We start from the raw sequence: 21,611 nt of genomic DNA, 5'->3' as shown, positions 1-21,611 counted from the left end.
CTTCCACATACCCAAAAGAAACCTCAGATCTTCCAAGCTCGCACTGGCCAAAACCTCGCGCATCCACAGAGCAGGAGGAAGATCCTTCTCTCACATTGTAGCCAAGACCTGGAACGAGCTACTGGCAGATATCAGACGCGCCACCTTCCCTGAACACATTCAGGAAGACCCTCAAGACCTGGCTCTTCAGCTAAACTGATCTGCGGCCACCCACCCACAGCGCCTTGAGACTCTCACGGGGTGAGTAGCGCTCTTACAATTTCCTGATTGATTGTTTGAGCTCTGAATAACTCAGATGTGGCTCTAATCTGTTTATTTCACCCTCACCCAGTACAGCATTTTCTACTTTCTGAAGGTAGGATCAGGCTTGGTAAATACCAAAAGTAAAATAAAGGAAAGAGCTCTAGATTGGGATCCAAAAGCAGATGTTTGACGTCTGGTAAGCTATCCCCGTAAATGAAAATGTTGTGCATTCCAGAGACCCATGGCAAGACCATACCTTAGTGCTGCGCCAGAGATGGCTAGCTCACCAATGTATCTATGTGGACTCTTATAGCACTGACCTAGTTGCAAAGCAAAACAGTGCTTTTCTGAGGTAGGAAAATACAAGGGAAATGGGAGAGGGTGAGAGGGAAGCAGCGGCGGCTAGCTTAAATAAAAAATGGTAAGGTGCAAAGGTACATAACACACCATAAATTCAGGAGCACAACCGGTGCGGCACTTCTCTTTGCTGACCACAAGCAGGAAAAGGAAGGGCTTCCTTCCTGCTCGTGAAATGCAATTTCAACCAGTCCTGAAGCTGCATGAAAGCAGCTCCTGGATTGATTGGAGCAGGCTCACCCAGCGCTCACTTGGAGGCTGGGGGCGTGTGCCAGCAATCCCCAAGCTGTTTCACAGCCTCTGAAATACTGGGTCTACAGTGTGCATGGTGGGATGGCCGTCGCAAGACGGCCGGCCTATCCGACATCTGCACTTGCAGGATGCAGCCCCGTACCCACCCTCGCCTGTACACAGCACGAGCCGGTGCATTGGCAAATAAATAAAATGGCATTGGCATGCCAATTTATTTATTTGTGTTTGCACCTCTGCATCTTAGAAGGAGCCACCCTGGAAGGAAGTCCAATGCACGGGGGAAGATCACGGCAAGATCGCTAGGGACTTCTCAGTAGAACTTAATGTAAAGGGTGGTAGTCAAAAGGACAGAATCAAAGTTGAATACAGAAATCGTGAGCCACACCTATTCAGAATTTGAAAGGCCTAGATTAGTTTGTTGTGCGGTGGCTCATCTTACAGCATGGTGAAATACCTTGTGGAGGACTTCTCTGCGCCTTCTTCTGATTCTCACCAGGTTTTAACTATTAATTACACTTCCAGCATGTTGCTGGTGATGGACTTCCTTCCATGTTAGCTAGCACAGCCCAGTTCCTTTCTACTGAGTAACTGTCCCACTTGACTCATTTATCCCCCCTCCTCTCAGCTGGGGACGTAGAATAGTCCCCCAAATTAATATTCATAGACTGCCTCCATCTAAATATTGAACATCCCAGTTCCTTGCTATTCAGGGCCCACCTCGCACGCATACAAGGAGCTACTTCCATCAGATTTTTCTAGGCATGGGCAAAGTGGGCAACTACCCAGGGCCCCCATCTTCAAAGGCCCCCCTGGGAAAATTAGCTTTCTCTCTCTTTCTCCTCTGCCTACTTCTGTTTGCCAACCTCTCACCTTTCTGCCTACCTCTGCCCCCCTATGTGGCCTCTAAAGGGCTGTGTGACCCCCGGCATGGCACGAGTCAACTGGTTTTGATTCCCATATCTCACAGATATGCATTGACCATGGGCTGAGTGTGAGCCCCCTGAAGATATGGGCGCCCGTTCGAGCTGAGGGACCCCCGCACAGCAGGGGTGGCTTTGTGTTCCTCCCAGAAGGCTCAGCGGTCCGGTCCTTCATACTAGGCCTTGTCCGGTCACCCTCCTGCAGGCTACCTGTTCTCCCACGCGCCGCGCCTACAAGAGCCGAGAAACCCCAGCACTCGAAAAATGAAAACACTGCCACTCACAGCCATATATCACGGCAGAGCTCATTCCAGAAAGTGCTGCAAAGTCTCTAATTTAGCTTTATTTATATCATTAATGACCTTTCCCTTTGACCACCCCATTAGACAGATATATAACATCGGCATTTCAAAGTTATTGCTGATAAAAACAAACAAGCAAACGCGCATTAAATCAAAGAGAGTGAAAGAGAAAAATGGCTGATGAAGTCCTGAATTCTCGGAAAAAGAAGAGAACAGCGGGCTCTTGTAGCTATTATTTATTTATTGCACATAACGCGTGCTTTACATACGGCGCTTGAGACATTGTTTTTAAGAAATACGCCTTGGTGCTGGAGGCTGGCGGTACATTCAGAGCTGTGTACGGGGGCTACATTGAGAGCAAGAACTGTCCTTCAGTGAGAATGCAGGGTTGGTTCAAGTGAAATAAACCCAGACGCTGTCTTTTGTCAGTAAGTGACGTCAGTGATGGAGAATGTCATTCAATAGGATCCACGGCATGGGCTCAGCGGCGGTGCAAAGATCTTTGGAGCATGAGGCAAAATGACATTTTGCGTGTTGGCGCCATTCCTTCACCTTCCAGAAACAAACAAATCCCTCCTTCAGACCTCAAGTTGCCAACTTGCTCTCCCTTGGGGGGCTCCTTAAGTCATTGTCTTAATGTGTAGCGACAGGCCTCATACTTTCGCCTTCGGGCTATCCCCAAGAGAGAGCGATATCCCCAATTCTCTGTGGAGCCCCCTGCACTTGGGGGGATCCAAACTTTACTCACTAACACAACACACAGGAGCCTTATTACTAAATTGTACAGTGCACCGCAGGGGGACAGGCATTAGAAAAGTGGACGCAATACTTGACACCCACTGGAGCTGGCGGACTGGAGTTTCTGTTGTACACTAACAGGTACGCTAACACCCAGTTGTAATTTGTGAATTATGCATTGTAAATATTTGCAACAGATGTATTATACCCCTGTTAACTTGTTTAAATATGGTCTGAGAGGAGATGCGACCTGTTAACGATGTAGGGCGCTGGAGGCGGACTTCATGCGCCAAGCTTGGCAATGCGCTCCCACTCGGCAATTCTGGGCACAGGTGGTGAAGGCCCTATCAGACATTTTTTTTTATACATAGTTTTAAATAGCGCCAACTTGACCCGAAGGTATCAGGTATCAGATCGCTTTACATAGCACCAGTTGCGTTACATGAGGACACATTCATTTTGTTAGGCTCGGAGAGATTAAGTGATTTGCCCAGAAGCACAGGATGTTCGCCGTGATTGCAGAGACTCAAACCCAGTTCCCCAGATTCAAGGTCGACCGCCTTAGCCGTGAGGGGTTGGCCGTGAGGCCAACCCCTCATGGTGATGGAACTGGTGGAATGCACCCTCTCAAATTTACTTGCTTGGACTAGTTAAAAATTTGCAACCGGCCCATCGCAAACTGGTGGCAGTGGCGCGACTATTGGCAAAAAGAAGAATGGCTATACACTGGGGCAAAAGGGGCGTACCAAAAATCAAACAGTCGCTTCACGCCATGGCATACTGCCAAGAACAGCTGTAACTGTTTGCCGAGGAACTGCCTAAGGATTTGTGGAGCCCATTTACAGCCTACCTACTGACAGTTCCAAATATGTCCTAGCGGGCTGGGTTACACAGGCGTTACATGCCATGATGTTTGGGGGTTTGAGCTTGCGATAGTGACACTGTATGGCATACGTGGTTTGTAATGTTGCATATAGCACATGTTGGCATTGTGTTCATGTTATTTGTATCAGTGAAAAACATCCATTAAAAAAAAGTACTGCACAGACCTGAAAAAAAAGTGCAGCAACAGCCCTGCTTCAAGGCTCTCTTTACATGGAGTAGTAAGGCGGCCTGCTGAGTACCACTGTGTCGTTGAACCCTTGGCTTTGGAATATCTCGAGGGAGATTATGTTGAGTGGAGTGATGAATGCTGGTGTGTAAACGTCATTATGGTATCTGTCAGTACCTCTGGAGGGAAGGAAGAACCCAACCTTTGTGTTGGAGAACAAATGCTACTGCATGGAACTATAACTACTTTGAATGTTTCATGCGATTGGGAAGGTGGGGGGCTCTGGCGCTTACCTGTGGAAGATGTGAACATAGATTGCAATGCTTCAGAGAGGAGTGGGGGCTTGCACATTAGTAAGACCACATCTGGTGCTACCGCTGGTGGAGATTGGCCTACTGCATCAAGGCTTCCAATGTTTCTAAAAGAGTGCATGGGCATGGCACTGTGAGAACATAACTTCTGGTGCCTCTGACAGGCACCATAGATGTTTCAGTGTTACTTGTAATGCTTTGGCGATGTTGGTGGCTGTACTGCAGCGTGTGTGAAAGAGAGTCATCTACTGCATTACCCACTGGGACAGAGACTACTGAGCTGTCTTTTTGTGGTGACAGCTGAGACTCAAACATTAATGTTGTAATAGTGATTCAGTGTTGTACCTTGTTCCTGCTGGCCAAAGGGCCTGGAATATCCTTCTTGTCAGTTTTAGGTGTATGTGTAGGAGTGAGAGTATACATGTGTGCTAACTGTAATGACAAAGGTTGGCAGACTCTGTGTACCTACCCTTTACCCACCCTCTTGTTCTAGGGAATGTAGATCATGCAACAGTAATGATGTCAGTGGGCTATAACTTCCATATACCCTCTCCAGTGGCTACTCTCCCCCCATTCTTGAGTGTCTTGCAGCCAGGGCCCTGGGCTGAGAGAGGAGAATGCCAGCTATCACCTTAGGGGTCATAATTACCCCCCTCCTGTAAGTGGAAATCACCTCTCTTTTTCCCTGTATGAGCAATGATGGACCTGGGATCCTCTGGCCACCGAATTTACCAGGTTCCTACCTTATTGACTTCCACTTTATCAAGCTCTTGATTAGGAAACCAATAAAGGGTTAAGCCATTTAGAGGATTTCCCTCTGTATGTTGGATTGGGTTTCCCCTGATGTTAGGAGGGAGCTCTGTATGAGTTCAGCCAACTGAATCCACTCTTGGCATTCCTCCTTTCCATCTGGTCGAGAGGAACCTAGCCCCAGAGGAGAGGTAACCCCTTGCTTCTACATTCTGATAAGGGTGAGTATTGTTCCTGTGAGTCCTTGTTTAGTGCATATAATGATATACTCTGGTTGAAGGTGACCTGCTAAGAGATCCGTGTACTGCATGCTGTTCTGAAGCCTCTCTGTGGAGATTCTCCTGGTCAGGACAATGATGTGCCTTAGCTATCCTGGTGGACTGTTTGGCAATACTGACAACTGCTCCTGCCAAGAATGAACAAGCCTGTTTCTGCTGACTGGTGAGGCTGAGTGACTTTGCCAGCTGGTGTGCTGGCAATAAAGACTTTCATATCTGGCATGAGTTTTGGGGCCTTGAGAGCTGATTAAGTCTGTTGAATAAGATGTAGTCTAGCTCATTCAGTGTGTTGTTTTCAACATCAATGGCGCCTGGGTTTCTGGGCATATCCACAGACTATACAGGGGTCTTCATCGGGTAGTTCGGGAGCTAATGGTAGCTGCCGAAGTGCAGCCCAGCACAGTACATATTTGAGAGGGTCTACCAATTTTGAAGATGATAGTGCTACTCATCTCCATTCTTAGAATGGATGACAATCAAATGAATGTCAGGGCCTTATGCTTACACACAAACAGTGTGACAGCCTTCAGTACCTGCAACATAAGCAACTGTCACCACTCTCAGTTCATCAAAATCACAAAAAGATTGGTCGCTTTACAAGCCCCATTGTATTGATCATACAGTAACTGTGAAAACTGAGTCAGAGTTAATAGAGTGTGGAACTGCCAGAGAAAGAGTGGAAGTATGTAATGACCGTCCATTAGCAGCCCTTTATTCAAAGCAAGCAGAGGATTGATTGAGAGACAGGTTAAAGCCTTCTTTGTCTCAGACAGTGGGACTGCACATATGTATGTGTACTTGTTTAAATTTTTCTCTATGCATATGTATTTATATACATATGTACATGTTGTGGGTGTGCCTGGTGTTGTATCGCTTCTTGAAAGACAGTGTTTCCCCCTACAATCTATTCTGGTGTCAGGGAACACCAAGTGTATATCGTGCTCTCAATATAAGGGGCTCATATATGACATAATTATGGCTGTTCCTAACATAATATTGGCACTAGAATTAAATGGTACAACTTGGCATTTGTTGGGCATCCTTGGACTAATGATGGCATCATGACAGCTACTCCTGACATATTATGAGCATGCCTGGCCTATTTGTGGCCATCTATCACATAATTGTGGCCATCCTTAGAATAGTAATGTGCATGACTGACAAGATGAAGTGGTTCTTCTTAGCATTATGGTGGACAGCCATGGCACAATTGTGGCCATGACCTAAAGGAGGATATTCTTGACATAATTTAGGCATATTTGGCATTATGGTGGGCAACCCTGGCATGTGACAGCAATACCTGCAGATGAGGACTAGAATCTGTCCATGTGACACATTTGTAATCAGGAAATCCCAAGCAGCATTTGGGAACCATACATAAAAAAATAATTTTTGAAGCAAAAATAGTTTCCCCCAGTTAAATACAATGGTTTCTTTGAGTGTGTTAATCCAATATACAAATGGCATATTAGATTAAAAAAATATATATATTTGGAGAAACTGATAATATTTAATGGTTCCTTTGGGCACCTTCTGATGTGGCTGTAATTTCATTAGTCATGTGCAGGTATTGTATATTGATAACACTATTTTTAACATTTCTGTTAGTAACCCTGTCTTAGGCGTTTGGGTGGTTAGGGTTCTACTACAAAGTTGCGTTTTAAATATCGACCAGTCAAAATATTGTGTCCAGAACATCAACCGCCACAATACAATGAAGCTAAGTATTTATAGTATTTAACTGTATGTATGTATTTACCTTGAAGATATATGTATCTTCAAGGTATGTAGTTGTGAAGTTAAGAACAGTATATCCATACTTACCTAAGTATATTTACTTTCATGATATTGCATTAGTCAATATTCTGGATTTGAAATTTTGGAATTACAACATTTTGTCACACGATATTATGACATAGATTTGGGTGGTCACTTCTAGTAATCCTTCAAGGTGTGATCACTATTGTAATTATATTTGAGGTGGTCGCTACTGCAACAATGGTCAAAATCATTAGTAGCTCCAGATTATTTTCACTGAGCTACTTCTAGAGTACTGGAAAGCTACCAGTAGTTCCCGAGCTACTTGTTGGAGACCCCTGGTTCATGCAATTGTCCCAGTTCTATTTGCTTGTGTTTGGCACTTCCTGGTTTAGGTTCATACTGTATTATTTTGCAATTGCCTTTTTATAGTGTTATACCCCTGATGAGACAAATCACTTTAGTCCAGACAGCACGTGCTCCAGAACCCAAGGTTATTAGTTTTGTTTGCTTACTGTTGGTTATTGGGAATTGGCTTGCGCTCTCAAGGAAATCATTCGATGCATTTACTTCAGTTTCTTTGTGGTAGGATTAAATTCATAGGAGTTAGATGTGATCATTAGTGGGAGGTTTGTGTGCTCATGCAGGTGTTTAGTGGGACTAATAGATGAACTAGATGAGATTAGGTATTGTTAGATATGAAGTTGTTCATTTATGTTCCTGGTAACATGCCATGCATGTCAATATTGATGCCAGGCTGTTTATCATGTACTTATTTGCTGTAGTTATGTTGTTCCATGTATGTGGTTTAAAAAGGGCAGCAACATAGACATATTTTGGGCCAGTATTTTTAAATTGTATCCATAAAATAAGGTAAAGTCTTATAAAGAGGCGCTGTGTTATCAGTCATCTGTCAAATACCTCTTTGTACTGGACTAGTAGCAGGTCCATGGAACCCTCTCATTTACCATCGACGACTTTAGAAACATCTGAGCAGGGGTGCAGCTATCAATATTGCTGCAGGTGCAGTAGCACCAGTGTACAGGGTTGTGAGGGGCCTCATATTTGACTGTATTTTACTCAGAAAATAGGAGGCACATTTTCCTTTCTTGCATTAAGGCCAAGGCATCCCTGCTAGGCCACTGGGCATGACAGCTTCTCCTGCATTCGACGAAAACGAAGCTTGTACACACCACAGTGTGGGCCTAAGCACAGCAGCATTTGTGGAGCACCAGAAGTGAACATCCATAGAACAACCGGTGGTGCATGATGCTTAGATTTGTCGACTGTGAAGATATCTTTTTTAACTCACATAGGATAAGACGTACCCTCCCCCTCTTGGTATGAAAAGGGACACTAATTGTCAGCTGTTGTCAGTGCCAGTAGCAGAGGGCAACCACAGCTTCACCCTTAAACTTCAGCAACAGATACTCTATGTCCATCCTACTCTAAAGCATTGCCTGTTGAGACAGACAATCAAACTCTGGGTACTCCCTGTCATAAGATCAATCATTCAGTCAATCAGTAAGTCTTGTATGGTGCAGCTCCTCACCTCGAGGGTATCCGGGCACTGACGTATAGGTGTCTAATTAGAAAAGCCAGGTCTTGAGTTCTCTTTTGAATTCCGCCAAGGAGGGAGATGCTCCGAGGTGGAAGGGCAGGTCGGTACAGGCTTTTGTGGTGAGGTAGGAAAAGGTGCGGCCTCTGCTGCAGCAGATGCGGGGGTACGCGCAAGGTCCCGGGAGGTGGAGCTCAGGTATCTGGCGGGTTGGTGGAAGTTCATGCGATGGTTGTAGTAGGCTGGTGTTAGGAGCTTGAAAAGGCATCTCTTCTTGACGGGGAGCCTGTGGAGGTTGCTGAAATGGGGGGTGATGTGGGTGCATTTGGAGAGGTTGAGGATGAGTCTAGATGCTACGTTCTATATGGTCTGGAGTCATTTGAAGAGCTCGGTGGTGATTCTGACATAGAGAGCATTCCCGTAGTAGAGGCGGCTGGTGATGAGGGCTTGGGCGATGGTTTTCCTGGAGTTGATAGGGATCCATTTGAAGATTTTCTGTAGCATGTGAATGGTGTGGAAATATGATGTGGCGACTGCATTGATTTAGGACTTCATGGAGAGTTCAGTGTTGAGGATTATGCTGAGGTTGCAGGAATGTCTGTGGGTGTGTACAGTGCTCAGAGGGCCACCAGCTGCTGTCCCACGGGAAAGTGTTCTTCCTGAAGGTCAGCATTTCTGTCTTGTCCGTGTTGAGCTTCAGTCAGTTTTTCCTCAATTAGTCAGAGACGCTGGTCATGGTGTTGCGAAAGTTAGTTCTGGTGGCGGAGAGGTTGCCGGTGAGAGAGAGGATGAGTTGTATCGTCTGCATAGCATATGATGCTGAGCCCATGGGATATTACGATGTCTGCAAGTGGTGTCATGCAGGTTTTGTCTGAGTGGGGCTGAGGGACGATCCTTGGGGGATGCCGCAGGTAATGGTCTTAGGTTCTGATTCTCTGAGTTTGTCCTGTGAAGAAGGATGAGATCCATTTTAGTGTGTTTCCCTGGATGCTGATGTGGTTGAGTCTGTTGAGGAGGGTCTGATGGGATCAAGATTGTCACCATCTATCCATGCAAAAAAATCCGCTTCCCCTTAAAATGAATAACCAATCTTCTAACCCTATTCCGCTCTTCTACCTGTATTCAGTCCTATTACCAGTAGCTGGTTCCTTATTCTCGTATCCTACCCCTAAATAAACACTACTATCCCACCTCCTATTATTACCAGCTAATGATGCTTACCCATTGACAATACTCAACATAGCCATCGAAGTAGAACGTAAGGCTGGTTTAACCTTACCGGGGTTCGAACTGATGACTTACAGGTCCCAGCAATTGTCAGCAACAAATGTTCAGCTCACAGTCCAATCCTTCGAGTCAGTAGTAGCCCATGGAGGGAGTTCAGTGGGGCGGTGAATTAATGCCGCGTGGGCAGAGTGGCAGCCGCATTACGGAACCACACCATCATGAGCACACGCCGCCCGTGGCTCATGACGGCGTGCCTCCGTCATGCGCACGCAAGGGGTTAAGGCGATGCTGGCAGGGAAAGAGTTGTTTACAAAGCCTACACTGTCGACTGGATTGTCTCTATACTTGTGGAAATGTAAAGGATATGGGTAGGTGAAACATCAGAATGACAGCCCAGTGCCACAAGGCCGCCACAAAAGGGCGAGCTTCTCACACAGCCGACCATAGTGTTCTAAGCCTGTTTACACGGGTGCCAGGGAGCTCGGATTCCATGAGCACTCATTTCTTGGTCTCTCTCCTGAAAGTACCAAAGGCTTTATGTTATGTTCTGGTAGTGTGAGTTTATATAGAGTTGCATGCTGCCAGGTAGGTTGCTTCAAATCATATTTGAGATGTGGCTGACTCCTTCGTCTGTACTGCCCTCCAATATATCTTCAGACTTCTGCATATATTTCTGGCCCCCACCTCCCCACAGATTCTGTTGGTTGCCCAGGCAGACTGGGACACTACAAGCTTTTGTTCCCCTTGCAAGGACGCAAGCTTTATCAAAAGGTAAGCAATGATCAAGTGTTTAACTTTAAAGCTCGCTTTGAAGTTGGGGCTCAGACCCTTTGAAACCCCTTTCTTAGTCCCCTGTCGAGCCAACCCTCAGCTGCAATGGAAGCCCCCTGGGGAGGGCGTTCTGCTGTTCTTGGTCTCTGAGTGAGAGCATATCCCACCTTGTCTTTTGAAAAAGTGTCCTTGGTCTGTTTGCTTGTTTGTTGCTTGCCATAAAATATAGCATCAATAAATTACCAATGCGATGGTGCCAGGTCTGAAGATGCTTTTATTGTCTGACACGTGAGACATGATAACAGACGTGCCAGGACCTCCTTTCGCGCGCGCACATGCTCACGGGCCCTACAGCAGAAACAGCTGGAAATAATGTATATATTAAAATGCATAGTTTGCACTAAAGTGGTATACTTACCCTTTCCCTATAATTCCACTCCTCTTATTTAATATATTTGTAACTTTTTATAGAACCCTGTCTTGGCGAGAGATGAAAAGCGATGTATTGGTTAATGTGTGGTTAGTGGGACAATCATGTCTGAATTGCAAGTCCTGTTTCCACATATAACCAAATTATGTGATCTGGGAGGGCAACATTCTTTTATTGCGCTGCACAGTATTTCCTTTTTTGACCAACAGGTTTGGAAGTGCCCTGGAAGAGGATGAAGTTGGTTGTATGCCCTGCATAACAGCTCTCCATTGTTAGTGCGGCAAAGGGCAATAATTCGTTTTTTTGCAAACGGACTACTGAGTGTGACATCTATCCAGGAGTGACTACCTGTGACGGCACGATGCAACAGATAACTGACTGTGGGACAATGAGACTGATTTGGAAGTTCAGCCCAGGTAACAGGGGCCTGCCTACCAGTGCTTTAAATGTAAAAATAGAAGTGCAGATACTCTGTATCAGAGTACCTGCATGTTTCCGAGAAGTGTCTGTCCTCTCCAGTTAAAAGTATTACTTCTCTTGTTAGAAGTGCCGGTACTGTCCGCTCAAAATAAAAAAGTGCTGGTACTCAGTACCGGGCAGTACCGGCCCATTTAAAGCACTAGACCCTACAGTGTATCTGTGGTGACGTTGATGCGCAGAACAAGAGCTGAGCACGTGCACCATCAGCCTCCCAGGTAACAGGATGCTATGGCGACACAGCACCCCGGGACATTTCGGCACGATGGGCACGGGACAGCGCGAGGGAGTCAAACGGAGTAGGGAAGGAATAGCATGCAGCTGACACAGTGGAGGTAAATACCTTTACGCTCCAAAGGTAGGTACCCAGGGTGCAGATGGTAGGCCAGAGATGGTGGTGCGGTTGAGACTGCCATTTGCTGAGGCATCCCTCCCCACCTCGTGTGCTTACAGAAAATGGGTTTCGAACTCGAGTGCTTGATAATGTTGAGTGTCCCAGTCAATGCCCCACATGAGCAACAGTGCTGGGAGAGGGGCTGTGTAGATAGTGCAGCTCCACAAGGGTTCACCAGATTTGAATCACATTCTCGAGTTCTGCTAAGATGGCCGGGCCTCCTATCCGTCCAATAGCATTAACCCTGAGCGGAAAACTACACTACGCACACGGAGTGTGCGTAGTTTGTGTAACTACACGCTACGTGAATCGCACGTAGCACAGTGCAAAAACGCATAGCGTAGTGGGCATTTTTTGCAAAATTAACATCCCGGCGAGACTTTTTTCCTCGCTCGCGATCTGCAACATCAAGTTGGCAATCGCGAGCGTGGAAAATAAACCTCCCGGTGAGATTCTCAACACGAGGAGGTCAGTTTTCTCATTGCGAGTGGTCGCGTATGCTTGCAGCCACTCGCAATGAGAAACTGCCAGTCCGCGTTGAGAAAGCTGCCGCTCGAGTACAAATTTACTCGAGCTGCAGAAAACCACCTCTTGTACTGTGCACGATGCAGTTCACAATGATTGCACAGTTCGGACAAGCATCTGGCACTGTTCAATCATTGCAAACAGCATTTCCCTACCGCGATATGCAGTTTGCGTAGTTACGCATAGTGCAAAGTGCACTTCGCGTAGCTTCGCGTAGCTACGCGTAGCGGGACTACGCGAACTACGCCCATTGTTAAATGGTATGTGAGTAGAGCACTTCTTTCTTGTGAAGTTCTAGAAGGGGTGAAATCTAAAAGGAGACCCAAAGTTTACACAGCATACTGCTGATGCACATGGAACACTCTCGACTTACCTGAAGATATGACGTACTTTGCCTTCTCTACAGAGGTCAATTCCCTAACATTCCCATACCATCTTGTCAGGAAGCACAGCAAATTGCCGAACCTTTTTTAATTATGGTTTAGCGAAGCAATCCTTCATTCCTAATTTCTTTTAAGTGGACCTCACGTATTTTCCAACTATTCTGAACTCTGCTTCTCCCGATCAGTGCACACATTTCCTGAATGTTGCTAAAGTTCTTGCCCTCTCCCGCTCTCTGATACCAAAAGGCTGCTCAACAGTTTACCCAAAAAACTACAAAAAAGTTAGGGACATGGTAAGGGGTAGGCATTGTCCGCAGACAGCGTGCATGGTTCCTAACACGCCAGCCTTGGTTCCTTCTGCTGTGTCAGGGCGATTCTCAGTGTGATAGGTCTAGGACAGATGTTGGTGTTACTCACAGCTGGCAAGAGTTTACTTGTGATAGCTTGGATGGCAAATGTTGGAAGAGTGCTCCAGGCCTTCCTCAGCCTTCTCTCAATTCGGTTGAGGGCATTATGGATCTAAAACACACCACCACACAAGTGAAGAAGGAACCAATACATGTTTTTTCAAAACGTAATTGAAGAACTGTGCCTGAGCGGCCCTGGATATTTTACGTGGACTAATACACTCCTAAAAACCTTGCTATGAATTAAAGATCCTGGGCCTTGAGGTAGTGAACACTCAGGGCCTGATTCACAAAGGAAACTGACACTTTTGTGTAAGCTCACTACGTTTTTTGAATTCACAAACTATAAGTTTCATTTTACTGATAGCTATTTTTTGACTGCTGAGTCTCCGCAGTCAGGGCGGATAACTCTGCACTTAAAAGAATAGGATAGACCTATAGTTTTATGTGTGGAGTTTCTACAACGAGAGTGGAGTCAAAGTAGTTGTAGAATTACTATTAGTAAAATTAAACTCTCATAGTTTATGAATACCAAAAATATAGTAATCCCACTTATTCTCCTGAAGGGACAGAAGACCTAATGTAACTAATATCTATCCCCTCATTCTTGCAGGTCAGACTGTATGTGTTGAAGGAATTCAATTCCTTGGTTTCAAGATTATAAGGCTTATCTGGACACACCTTCATATCTGTGCACAGCTGCTCATGCAATTATGCACTGTAGTTTGCTGCGGCTACGATTGGGTATTTTCCAGATCAAATGTCTGGGAGGAAGAACAGATCACAGAGAACATGTCATCTAGGAATGTCGAAACTATGTATCATGTTCTTATTTGTCAAATGTATATCTTGGGGCTAGACAATTGTGTTTGAAACTCTTGTCAGGAAGACAGTCTGTATGGTGTTGGAGGCAGTGAGCCTCTTCTTCAGGATAACTTTAACTGAGATGCCAAGACAACCAGCAGTTGTGACATGTGCTGGTCTGTGTAGCCAGCCATAGAATGCATTGCTTCAGTGGGCCAAGGTCAGGTTTCTCATTGCGAGTGGTCGCGTATGCTCGCGACCACTCGCAATGCGAAACTACCAGTCCGCGTTGAGAAAGCTACCGCTCGAGTACAAATCTACTCAAGCGGCAGAAAACCACCGCTTGTATTGTGCACGATGCAGTTCGCAATGATTGCACAGTTTGGACAAGCATCTGGCCCTGTTCAATCAGTGCAAACAGCAACCTCAAAGGCCTTATGTAGGAAGACCAGTTGAGACTGCTTGTGAGCGCTTTTGTTCATTTTAAAGTGTGTCTCAGAACATGACCCTCTGCATTAATTCCGTCCTCTGCAGTCCTTCTCTCTCTAAGAGTATCATACTATAAGCCACATGACTGTCTGCCTTATTCTCTATTATTGTATTGCTGCAAACTGCCCACATCTCAATCCATAGATCACCACTTCTCCTCGTTTTAAATCGCATCCCTGCAACCTAACAATACTTAATTTCATCTTGTCTGTCTATTGACCCCAACAGCCAGCCACATGAACTCAGGTACCCTCCCACTAATTGTATCACCTACTTCCTGTTCTTTCCATCTGACACAAAACCTAGAGTAAACACAGGCAATGGTTTCTTGAAAGCACATGCCTGATTCCAATAGCCATCAATAGCATATACCTACTGGATTAACCAGTAACCTTGACTTCCATCAAACCGTTTTGAACCAGAGGGTTATTTCACGCAGAAATAGTATATTATATAGTATATATATATATAGTATAGAAATAGTATGCTCTTCAAGTCTCAGCTGTTGTCATCCCCTTTTTAATTTTTTTATTTGGGGCCACATCTTGCATGCATGAGACCCCACACCTCGCACCAGACCGCGATCAGATCAGTGGCATAACATTAGCCCCTGGAGCCCAGACGGTGCGAGTGAACCCCAGAGCTACAGGCGGCCCCTTTTGGCACTGTGCATGGGCCCCTAACCAGAGAGCTCCTGACTGGGTGCGGAGCATGGGGCCTTCATGCACTTTGTAGGGGGGGCCTCAAGTTACGTCACTGTATTGGATGTGGCTAGTCAGATAGTTCTACGAGTGTTTGTTGAGATCTGTGTCTGATCTGCAGGCTGCAGGTTTGAATATCATAAAAGCTCACCTCAGCCCTTCATTCTTCTGAGGTTGGCAAAAGGAGTACCTGTTTTGATTGTGCAATAATAATTCTAAAGATGAAAATGTTCTATGTAAGCGCTTTGGATAAAAGCATCTTATAAGCAATGGAATATTCAACAGAGACTTTTGGAGGCAAAAAGCCATGAGCTAAGGTCCTTGCTTCTCCTTGTGACCTTGGGACTACTAATTTATCCACAGTACCTCGGTTGAAGTTCCATAATTTACCAAGAACACAGACCCCGTGTTCAGTTGGCTTTCAAGTGCTAAGTCTTGCCTTTGCATTTGCTTTATAGCTGGTTTCAAGCCGGAAACATATCAGCTGTGCTATGCGCTATCTGTGACTAACTCTTGCTCACCCACACATGAAATCGCTGTTCGTGCACCCCAGCTAACAGCTGGCAGAGAAACGGCGTCCTTCTGTTGCGTCCTATGGTAAACCTCAGAGGTGAAGCTGCAAAGCCTTCTTGCCAAGACCGGTGCGAAGGAACAGTTATACTCTGGCTGATTAAATCCTGCTCAACATATCAGTGCTTTTGGACTCCCTGCTGGAAAATGCGGCTAAACATGTCTGATGATCTGTAAGCAAGAAGATGTCTACTTTTATGAGGACATACCAGAAGTGGAGTTTAAAGCACAGGCAGTCTAGGTGTTTGAAGAGGTTGTCTGACCTGCAAGGAAATCAACAGTACTTTTGGTATGTCGGCGACCCCGAGAGGTTGTTAGGTCTACCACTCAAATGATGAACATGAGTGAAAGCATGGCGCACCAATGTGGTGAGGGAGCAGCTAAAATGTGATGCACCCACCAGGAACAAATGATTCACAATAAGGACAGAGAAGGCCTGAACCTAAGCGGGGAAAACGCAAGGGCATTGAAGGGCCACCTCACTAGAGGGTGCAATAAAACTTTTCCGGAGCACTTGGATCACTCGATTTACTCAAATGAAACCATGGGCACCCATGGGTGCAGAAAATAAATTGATTGGCCTCATTGAAAAACTGTGGGCCTAATGAATACGTTTTTGCTGCATGGCAGCACCGCAGACCTTCCTCCTGTGCTGCCCTACGGCAAATTAAAAGGGCAGGAATGTGCCATATCAATCATTCCTGTCCTTTTACCCTGCGCTGACGTGCAACTGGCTGACGTGCGCCAACGCAGATACCTTTGCACCAAGGATGAAAGGGTGCCTGCATAGAGCAACAATTGTTTTTGTGCAGGCAGGGTAACCTTCCTGCACAAAAATAAACACAAGATGCTGACTCCTCTTTCTATGTGTGCAGCAGAATGCAGCACACATAGAAAAAGGAAAAACAAGGAGAAATAAAGATGTTTATCCTTGGTGTGCTTCTCTTATGCCTCCCCTGCGGCGGCATACGTTTTTGGTGCTGCCTCAGAGTTACGATTATATGTAAATCTGGGGCAGTGTCAAAAAGCCATTGATACTGCTGGGAATGCCCCCAGCAACATCCATTCTACACCCCTTTAATGCAGAAAACTGTGTTCAATAGAACAATATGTACAAGGCAGCATTAAACCAAAAAAGTGGCTTAGTGCTGCCTGGTAAATATGAAGCAGGCTCCTGTGCCACCGGAGCATCACAAAATTTGACGCACCGGCAGTGCATGGGGCTAAGTGAGCCTCTGTATTTAGAAACAGTGGCAGTGATGCTGAAGGTCCATCGTGATTGGCTGGAGTGCAGTGTCCATGTAGTTTCTGCACTTCCACCTCTTGATCAAATCCACATGTATTTTGAAGTAACAGATTTAGTCAGTAAAAAGTATTGCAAAGGTTTTCCTATCTTTTGTTTATATTATTTTTCTTTGATTTGATTTGTTTAGTAATGGTTTGACCTTTTACTTCATTTTTGTTATTTGGTCATAATTGATTATGTCTTATTATTGCTATGCTAGCAATGTTTTCCCCGTGTTGTACATTGTCTAGTTTTATTCTGCATAATTTAACTGGATTAGATTTGCTTGATATTTCTGCTAGTGTTTTTTGTTTATTTTTACATGTTGTTTAGTGTTATTTTTCTCAATGTTGCATTTAGTTTTGTTTTGTTTGTAACTATGTTTCTTGTTGGTCATGCCCTGTTAAGTAATGTTTTATTGTTATTAAATCCAGCGATGTTTTGATTGCAAAGTTAACAAAATTATCGTTAAAGTTAGTGAAATTCGCAATGGGCAAAGCTCATAAACCTAACAAAACGCAAAAATGGAAGCTCGAGTGGCCCTTTGTGGCAGCAGGAAACATTTTCCCCACTGTAAGGGGCTGCTCAGGGTGGTGGGGTGACGGGTGTTACTTGCATCCTTTCCCTGCCTTGAGAGCCCCTCCCTCCCTTCACCAAAGTCCCAAACTCCTTCCCCTCCATCACCTATTAAATGCTCCTTTCCCTGGACCCCGGACCGGCAGTCAGCCATACCCCACCACCCCAGTTGAATAGTCCTCGGCAAAACCACCACAACTTCCCTTTCAGCACTCCCCCCTCAGCCCATCTTACCTGGTGACAGATAGATGACTGCAGACTGCTACACTTTCCAGTTCCAGGATGTCTAGGCCACAAACCATCCAGGAGCAGAAAATGCTTATAAGGGATGCATGCCAAGGGTTTGAACTGCTTATGATAGATGAAGACAAAGTTGAAAATATTCTTCACCCAATTTCTCCAAGGGTGAAGTTCCTCAACTTCTTACATTTCTAGTTTGTGATGTTCAGATAGGTTTTTTAGCGATATGTTTCATTTATTTATGGATAGCTAAGTTTGATTTAGTGGTTGCTTCGTGAAGTGTCATGGAAGAAAGGATGGAAGAGGGAAGAAAGTTAAGAAGGATTAAGTTGTGTTAAACCTGTCATCCTTAGGGCGGTCTTCCTCCAAACATTTTGCCTTCCTCATCCATTTTTGCTGATCTTATTTTTGTTGGCCTTAGTATTCTGTTCACTTCACCAACACTAACCAGTGCTAAAGTGCATGTGCTCTCTCCATTAAATGTCGTGAAATTGACTTACACCCAATTTACACATTTAATTTACTTGTAAGTCCCTAGTAATGTGGTACAACATGTACTCACGGCCTGCATATAAATGCTACTAGTGGTTCTGCAGCACTGATTTCGCCCCCCACTTAAGTAGCAGTTTTAAACATGTATTTGGACTGCAGCCTGTGTGTGCAGTTTAAATTGCCATTTTGACCTGGCAAAAAAACTTTTGCCTGGTCCAATCCTTCCTTTTTAATACATATAACTCACCCCTAGAGTAGGCCTTGAACAGTCCAGAGGCCAGAGCGCAGTGTTCCTAAAAACTTGGAAATGTACTTTTATGTTTAACATGTCCTGGTAGTGAAAAACCCTTATGTGCATATTTCTCTACTGCAAGCCCTACCACTCCCATAAAATAACATTCTGTTGCCATAAGTGATAACTTCAATTAGGAGCAGGTAGGAATGTTTAGTTTGGTGTCTAAAGATCTAGAATTAAAAGCCCTCTTTATTGGTAAGTGAGACAAAGGGCCATAGGTGTTGGCAGGATGAGCTATCTCTGACTTGATGAGGGGGAGGAGCTTTACCAACCACACTTGCACATCACAAAGGACCTGCCTGAACACTCACGCACAGGGTTTGTCAATAGTCTTTTGTGTTCCCAGAAAAGCTGGAGCCAGGGCAGGGAGCAAGGGGATGCCTGACACCCCAGGGGGTAGTAGCCTCTAGAAACTTCTCTCACTTCAAATTGAGTACCACATATTAATATTGGGCCTCAGACCCCAGCTCTTCAGATAACTTCTGGACCTGTGGTTTCTGCCAGGAAGAAGGACTGCCCAGCTGTGAAGCCTAGCCTGTTGATCTGCTTTGCTGCCCAAGTAACTACTGTTGCTGCACCAGGACTCTTCTGATGTGAGCTGCCCTGCGGAAATCAGCCTGCCTGTGTCCAAGGACTCCAAGATCTCCAATTGTCATTTGGCTGATCTCCTGTTCTCAAAGCCACAGGGACTCAACAGGTTTCTATGCGCCATGCTTCTCTGACTCTTGGCAGTGCAGCGTAGTACCTCTTGATGCTGACAATCAACCCAGTGTCACGCAGCTCTGACGCAGGACCACGCATCACCTCGAGAGTCGAAAACTCTGACAACCGACCAAGCTAGATGCAGTGTGACTCAGCTCCATGCAGGCCCTTACAAGGCCCAGTGGCTTAACCAGCACCGGCCCAGTGTGATGGACCTCGGTGCATCGCTATGCAAGTCTTCACAAGCCTCTGCAGCAGCTTCAACGACAATGCAGGACCTTGCAAAGAAAGCTCTCATTGACAGCTGCTAACTTCGCTGCTCCACACAACTTGGCATAAGACCTCAAATCACTACCTCCACATTGACAGTTTTTCAACGCCGGCCAGCGCAACTCAAAGCAAAGACGTTGCATCGATCCTCAACCAGGATTTAAGGTATTCTGTTCAGCTGGCCTACCTAGGTCCTTGTTGCTGGTCATTGTGGTCAGCATGAACTTGTCATTTTTTTCCCGGTTCAGTGTGACCAGAAAAACACAGTTGCCGTTTTTGTGCTTTTTGGCACTATTTTCACTTAAATGTTTAACATTGCATATCTCCTTTTTTATTGATAGGATCTTTGGTGTTATAGTGTCAAATAATTTATTACATTTTACTCTATTTTTCTAAATTATTGTGGATTTTTCTTGTGTTGTGTTTTCACTATATTATTGATTGTAGTGCTGCATAAATACTTTACACATTGCCTTTAAGTTAAACCTGACTGCTTTTGTGCCAAACTACCAGTGGGTTAAGCACAGGTTAATTTGAGGTTTGATTGTCTTTCACCCTGACATAGATTGTGGTTTCTGCTTCAGCAGGGTTTCAACTCTCTCAACCAGTAATCAGTTTCCAACAATTAGTAAGAGAGGATGTGGAAGAAAGGACAGAGCAAGAAAGGGAAGTCCGGAGAAGGAAAAAAAGAAGAGATCAAGGAAGAAAGAACCTGATGAAGTAAGAAAGGAAAAATGAAGGAAGGAAGGACAAATAGCACGGAAATGAAAATGGTATTGAGGAATGGAACAAAGGAAGAAACTATAGGAAATAAGTCAGCTGGAGTAGAGATGAAGGACAAGTGGGAAGAAAATGCGAAAAAAAGGTGGAAAGCATGCAGAAAGGTGGAAGAGTGCGAGCAAGGATGGGAGGAAGGTAGAAAAGACAAGGGATGACAGAAATAAGTACTATATGAGAAAAAAGATGGGATAAGGAAGATGCAAGGAATGAGGAAAGGCGAAAGCAAATGGTAGTCAAAGAGTAAAGGTTGATGTATGAGAGGGAAGACGGTAGCTGGAAATCTCTAAAACACTGCAGAATGGAGTGTTACTGGTTCATAAATTATCTCATTAATTTAACCTCTACTGTCCTTCATACGTCTAATAGACATTCTAACTCAACTCCAACTCACATTTTGTTGCTTCTGCTTCTCCATATTATACTGGACCGATCCCACCAGTCAAAACACGAAGGAAGACATCACTAAAGCGCTGATCGATGTAGCTATCTATTCTAACCTCTTTCTACCAGTAGTGTAGCTAGACCTTTAGCCGCCTGTGGCGGTCCCTGCATTTGCCACCCATGGTAGGTGCAGGTAAAAGGGTTGGTGCTGGTGATTCCTGCCTGTGCCACCCTGCGATGGCCGCATGTAAGAGCAGGGGGCGCCGCCTCCAATACTTGTGCCGCCCGGGGCGGATGGCGCCCCAAGCCCTCCTTGCTACGCCACTGGTTTCTACACTCCTTCACAGTATCCATGCTGTCAATGCTGCAGTGTGTGTTCTGCTCTAACTCATGTTGTTGTGCAGATGCTCGGGCTCCCCACATCACATATTCCTAAAATGTATATGAAAGTCAGTTTAAAACTTCAACCAAGGAAAGGATGAAGAGGTGCGCTCTATTCAAAGTTGAGCCTTCCCAAAACTCTTACAACAGCATTCTTCATGCACTAGTTTACTCATTCTTGACATAGTTCACACCCTTTTTTCCTCTTCTTACAGGAATCATCAAGGTGGGCAGATGGAACCCCATGCCTCTCAGTTATGTGACGGATGCCCCAGATGCCACTGTTGCTGACATGCTTCAGGATGTGTACCATGTGGTTACTCTCAAAATCCAGTTACAGAGGTTAGTGGCCCCCAACATTTATCTTGTGACCTGGCATCAAAAAACTATTTAGCTACTACGGAAACTGACATCCATTCTTGCTCGCGCCAAACAAATTACCATCTGCTCCTGCACATGAGAAAAATTCCGCCACACAGCGATTTCCACAATTTGTCCAGTATGCTATTTTAC

The 21,611-nt window shown here is 45.2% G+C and overlaps 1 protein-coding gene across 1 annotated transcript in view; it reads left to right on the top strand.

The window, feature by feature from the left end:
- The window catches only part of SATB2 (SATB homeobox 2), a 340,208-nt gene that overhangs the window by 139,870 nt on the left and 178,727 nt on the right, over positions 1-21,611 (top strand). Inside the window, exon 4 of the mRNA XM_086958615.1 lies at positions 21,314-21,440. Within this exon, the coding sequence (XP_086814741.1) occupies positions 21,314-21,440 (127 nt within the window). The remainder of the gene's footprint in view (positions 1-21,313; positions 21,441-21,611) is intronic.

Source organism: Lissotriton vulgaris, chromosome 2_1 (genome assembly GCF_964263255.1).
Source record: "Lissotriton vulgaris chromosome 2_1, aLisVul1.2, whole genome shotgun sequence".
Taxonomy (NCBI): domain Eukaryota; kingdom Metazoa; phylum Chordata; class Amphibia; order Caudata; family Salamandridae; genus Lissotriton; species Lissotriton vulgaris.
The sequence above is the reverse complement of the archived record's forward strand: the minus strand, read 5'-3'. Positions and strand labels throughout refer to the sequence as shown.